This window comes from Thermobia domestica, chromosome 6, assembly GCF_964235325.1.
Source record: "Thermobia domestica chromosome 6, izTheDome1.hap1.1, whole genome shotgun sequence".
Taxonomy (NCBI): domain Eukaryota; kingdom Metazoa; phylum Arthropoda; class Insecta; order Zygentoma; family Lepismatidae; genus Thermobia; species Thermobia domestica.
Genome location: NC_137459.1, coordinates 62,036,923 through 62,042,796, shown reverse-complemented (window position 1 = coordinate 62,042,796; position 5,874 = coordinate 62,036,923). Strand labels below are relative to the sequence as shown.

The 5,874-nt window shown below is 36.7% G+C and overlaps 1 protein-coding gene across 1 annotated transcript; it reads left to right on the top strand.

Moving 5' to 3' along the window:
* The first annotated feature begins 3,765 nt into the window (after positions 1-3,765).
* Positions 3,766-5,537, top strand: LOC145687194 (uncharacterized). Its single transcript, XM_081760658.1, has 2 exons — positions 3,766-4,753; positions 4,957-5,537. The coding sequence occupies exons 1-2, from the start codon at positions 3,766-3,768 to the stop codon at positions 5,535-5,537; spliced, it is 1,569 nt and encodes a 522-aa protein (XP_081616784.1).
* The last annotated feature ends 337 nt before the right edge of the window (positions 5,538-5,874 follow it).

The following is a 5,874-nucleotide window of genomic DNA, read 5'->3' as shown; positions in this document are numbered from 1 at the left end:
ACTGGAAAAATACATTTTTGAATCACTGTAATATATAAATTTATATGTCACACATTGAATGTAACCATGTGTGCCTAATCATCACGGCCAAATTGCAGTCAAATAAAGTGTTTTTGGTATATAGTTAGGTCTTAATCCAAACTGGTATGTTATATTGCTTTTATTATTATAATATATTAAGTGGTAGTGGGGATCCGAACACTTGGGAAAATAAATGATTATCTCACAAGCCGTTAATCTTACGGAGCTGAAATTCAGTATATTGAATCTTTATTGAAAATGAACACAACATCTCCTAGCATTTTAAAATTTATTCTTTATAAGGAAGAGTGGTAATTTCTATTTGGTAAATTGATAGTGCGTTAGTTTCTACAAATAATCGAAAACGATCGATATCACTTGAGAAACAAATTGAGAAAGGAAAGTACAGCCGTGTTCGATTCCCGGCAGGAGCTTATGTGGTTCGGATTCCACGTTAATAAGTAGGTCTAAGTCTCATATAGCCAATCTGCTGAAAGTGACGATAAACTCAAAATCAACTCAACTCAACAAAAAATACAGTGTTTTGCATCGTATATCCATATATGCTTACCATGAGCTTTCTACTATAATAATTGCAGAAGCTTGTTTATTATATAGAGCACTTAGAGCACAGGGCAATCAACCCATAAAGTTGTGAAAAAAATAGACATAAAATTTGTAATGTAAGCTCCTGTACGTTGGTATACTTACCTTGATTTGGAACTTTGAAATTCCATCCGTTTTTCCACTTAAAAGTATTGATAATCCAACAAGGAAATAATTAGACCATGATAATTTATTTGGAATTCATCGTAATTTTGCCCATGTTAAACATTTTACTATTTTATATCGTAAAGGCCAGATTCATCGTTATTGTAACACAGCGGTGCTTGAGCCATTGACCGTAGAAATTCGAACTCAAATTAGTTAAAATTTCATAACCCGGTTTTACTCTGTTTTCGTGGGTCAGTCGTTCGGGGTGGCCCTAACAGCACAATCACATAGCAGACATATGCCTATCATGTTCCCTCAGGTACATGGGAACGTGTCCAGTATGTGCCTTATGTACCTCTGAAAGATAAATCACATGTATAGCAAGTGATAATCACAGTCTATGTCCGCCCCGAGGTACAAGTGGCATGTACCTTGGAAGCGTGCTTAGTATGTTCTAGTTGTGTTTCACATGCCGTAAGCGTCAATGAACTACAAAATTACTCCCCTAAAATATGTTAAATCGCCTATATGCGTAATGTGTTTAAAATGTAGGGCTACCCTAGGGTGGGCGCGAACCACCAACCTTCTTTGGACCACTAGCCGCTTGCTATACCGACTTGGCCACGGAGGCGATGGAGACAATGTCGCTTGTAGAAGGATAAATTGTTGAGGTCTTTTGAATTTTGGCTAATCAGAGTACTCCTTTAACCGCGTGTATTCGACGATAACCGTTTGGGATCAGATAAAATCTACTCGCCATGTAATTTTATAACAAAACGACGAGTGTCTATTTACTTTATTTCATGGTTCTTCCACATTCATTTTCAAATGATCGGCGACAGTTGCCATCTAATAAAGTTGATGCGTTTGTTGCTTCTAGTACACAATCGCTTAGAAAAAGAAGCAAAAGATGTATCAAATGTGGTGAATTTAGATGAATGTGGTAAATGTAATGAATTTAGAAAACCTAAATGCGCCTGCCTAGTATATCTTGTGCTGTTAGAGTATATGAAACAGTATGCACCTAAAAGACGTACCTAGAACATGACACATATATGTCTCAAGTGACGACATAAAAACAAATGACTGTTAGTGCGAAACTGGGTCAGATATATAAATGCTATATTTGTGGTACATAGTTGCAAATGTCAATTAGGTGTAACAAGTACCTAAAATTGTAGGTAGCTGAAGTGCATACTTAGCACATGAATATCATATGTGCCAAGTGTCAGGTACCTAAAAAGTATCTGAGACACCTAAATGACACATGCCTAGCACATCCTGTGTCGTTAGGGGGATCAGAGTGGGTGGTGGGTTATGATGGGTCATTGGCCAGTGTGGGTCATGGTGGATGGTGGGCCGGAGTGGGTCACAGTGGGTGCTTTCATTGACCCACGCCATCTCTGGTCAAATCTATAAAACCAAACCAAAGATCAATATTAATTCATAAAACTCTCAACATCTTAGCTATTCATGACAACTGTTGCATGATTCGAATAAATCTAGTATATCCACAAATCATCATTTGCCATATTTTGACGAAATACATGACTTTTCCGACAATCTGATACTTTAAATGTTGTTAACCCTCCGTTGGTAACAGGGGTGACGCGTAACCCCATCTCGGATTATTCTGTTCTGTAATACTAAAAGTATTATTCTCAGATTTGTGTGGCTTCATGTAAACTTTTGAAATAACAGTGTTTATTAGCGTGTATGTGTTCTTCGTTCACATGACCTTTCTTTAGTGAATTATTAGAATGATGGGGTGACTGGCCACCCGTGTTACCATTCGCATTCTTAAATGTATTTAATAAAATCGTTGAACACTTTATGTATAATTGCAGTTGTGACCGTATCCGATCTCAACTTTGAAAAACCTCTTTCTTCTGTGTTGGAATACGATTCTGAGTGCAGTACTGATGGCGTTTCTAGGAATAAGCTGGACAATATTCAAGTATAGTTTGAGTCAGTGAGAAAATACAGGTATCGGATTCAGAGGCTGAATAAGCAATCATTCAGGCAATATCATATAAAGGTAGTGCCTGACACACTTGGTTCACCAAGAAAGACAGGAACAGCTGTTCGTGTTATTGTACATATACCTCATGTTAACGGAACATGCACTAATAGTGTTGGGGCTAGCAGTAATCCCATGTTACCATCCACCAGTGTATAATATATATTACCAACGAAGGGTTAATACGCAAATTTCATTGATCTCATCACTTATTCACTTACTCTCTAATGATCATCAAAACCTTTAGGGTACTTCCCGTAGATATAGAAAAAGTTAAATGTAGTATCCAGGCTTGGTGTAGCGTGCAAGTAAACAAGTAAAAAGCAACAGGATAATATTTCCCTCTCTCAACCCCCCTATAATGGAATGTGTTGATTATTCAACACAAAGACTTGAAATCCAATTAGAAAATTCATAAAATATAAAATATGTAGCCAAGTCTCGACTTTATAATAATAATAATAATAAAAGGAATAAGAGAATTACAATATCAACTAGGTAAACAATACCGTCCAATTAAGAAAAAAGATTGCCACGACAGCATTCGAACCAGTGTGTTTGCCATACGAGTATCATAATTTGCTAATCTATCACAAATCCCACATACAAAGATAAAACGATAAACTAGTTGTTACTGTAATGTAGGACTGGTAACATTGTCTGTCATAAGAAGTAGAGTAGTCTGTGTGTGTAGTGAGCGAGTAGTCAGCAACTGGTAGTTAAGCTTTGTAATTAATATATTTTAACACATTTAACGTGTTAAATATTATTCAGAGAAACCTAAAGTATAATAAGAAAGACTAAAGGTTACGACACATGGCGCAGTCGTGAAAATACGCCAGTATCCAGGTGGGCATTAAGTTCCTATTAATAATATAGCTCTTCTGTGGTGAGTAAGTGCTTTTCAGAACTTTGCGAAAATAGAATCTGCACGCATACCAGAAAAATTAAAATTGGAGGGAAATATCCAAGCTTCGTGGCGACGTTTTAAGCAAAGTTTCACTATCTACATGAAGGCTTCAGTACATAGTGCCAAGTCAGATGACGTAAAGGTTGCTATATTACTCAATGTAATAGGTGAGGAAGCAGTTGAACTTTTTAATACGTTTAGGTTGACCGATGAACAACGTAACAATTACGATCAAGTACTCAAAGCATTTGAAGAATATGTTATTCCGCACAAAAATGTGGTGGTGGAACGTTATGTGTTTAATTCCCGCATACAAGAAGAAGGTGAAACATTTGATTCCTTTGTGACTGACCTAAAGAAACTAGTGAAGACATGTGACTTTGGTAAGCAGACAAATAGCGTAATACGAGATCGTATTGTATTAGGTGTTCGAGATAAAGAAGTAGAAGGGCGCATGCTTCGGGCTGGAGAACTGACATTGGATAAAGCCATAGAAATAGGGAAAGCAGCGGAATTATGTAAACAACAAACTGAACTAATACATCATAAAAATGGTGCCTCGATTGGAGCCGTAAAGAAAACTGCAGCGGCGACAAAAAGCACAAGGGAAGTAGAAAAGCAAAAGCAGGTGGGTACAGAAAAATATAAAAATAAAGCACGTAGAAGTGACAGTACTTCACAGTTAGTGTATTTATGTAAAAAGTGTAATACGTCACACAGTAAAGCAAGTTGTCCGGCGTTTGGTAAGCAGTGTAGGAAGTGCAAGGGCTACAACCATTTTGCAGTGGGGTGCAAAATGAAGGCGATAAAGCGAGTGCAACATAACCAAATTCAGTGGGAAGATGAAGACTGTGATTTGTTAGTGATATCGTCTGCCCAGGTTTGTTCAGTTACACAAGTGGGGGAAGTGCGTGAATGGACTGAAATGGTAAAAATTCAAGATCAAAACGTTAAGCTCAAGCTTGATACGGGAGCGGAAGCTAATATTCTTCCGTTACAGGTTTACAAGCAAATTGACTCACAAGCACAATATAGGCCTACAAATGTGGTGTTGGAAGTTTATGGTGGTACAAAAATAAAACCGTTGGGTATTGTAAATCTGTGTTGTACTCACAAAAAATGTAAAAGCGAACATAGATTTTCTTTTAATTAAGGATAACAATAACACATGCAAACCGTTATTAGGTCTAGATGGTTGTGTGAAATTAGGGTTAATAGAACGTGTCAATAAACCCCGTAAATGTTGTGAACAAAGATGAATTTTTAAGGCACAACAATGATGTATTTCAAGGTGTTGGTAAATATCCTGGTAAATTGCATATTACGGTTGACGAAAAGGTACAACCTATAACTAGACCTCCCAGAAGGGTACCGTTGACAATCCAGCCAAAGTTAAAAGATGCGTTAAATAGGTTGGAAAAAGAAAGGATCATTTGTAAAGAGGAAAATCCTAGTGGCTGGGTTAGTAATTTAGTTATTGTAGAGAAACAAGATGGCTCACTAAAAGTGTGCTTAGATCCGAAGGATCTAAATAAGGCATTGAAAAGAAATTATTCTTTGCTTCCAACAGTAGAGGAAGTTAGTGCAAGGTTAAGTAATAAAAATGTATTTAGTGTTCTGGATTGGAAAAATGGGTTCTATCATGTAGAATTAGATGAGAGCTCAAGCAAATTATGTACGTTCAGTACTCCTTTTGGATGTTGGAGATTTTTAAGATTACCATTTGGCTTGTCAGTTTCCCCGGAAATATTTCAGAAGCTTAACATGAATTATTTTGGTGACATTCCAGGTGTTGTCATATATTCTGATGATTTGTTAATTGCAGCAAACTCAGAGGAGGAACATGATAAAATAATGAAGCGTACTAGATAGAGCTAGGCAGCTTAATGTCAAATTTAATCCCAAAAAAACTTCAGTATAAAGTGAGTGAGGTGAGATACTTAGGGTATATTTTTAATAAGCAAGGTATGAGACCTAACAATGATTTCGTTAAAGCTATCACAGAGTTGAGTATTCCATCCAATAAGAAAGAGCTACAAAGGGTGTTAGGCATGATTACGTATTTAAGTAGGTTTATTCATCAATATTCAACTATCACAGCTCCATTAAGGGAACTGTTAAAAAGAATGTAGAGTGGCAGTGGCTACCTATTCATACCAAAGTATTTAATGAACTAAAAATGATTGTATCAACTGCTCCGGTTTTGCGT

Excerpts from the sequence above, each read along its gene's own strand:
- LOC145687194 (XM_081760658.1), top strand. The coding sequence starts at position 3,766 with ATGAAGGCTTCAGTACATAGTGCCAAGTCAGATGACGTAAAGGTTGCT. Across the intron at positions 4,754-4,956 it reads TACAAAAATAAAACCGTTGG|GTGTTGGTAAATATCCTGGT; the intron begins GTATTGTAAATC and ends ATGTATTTCAAG.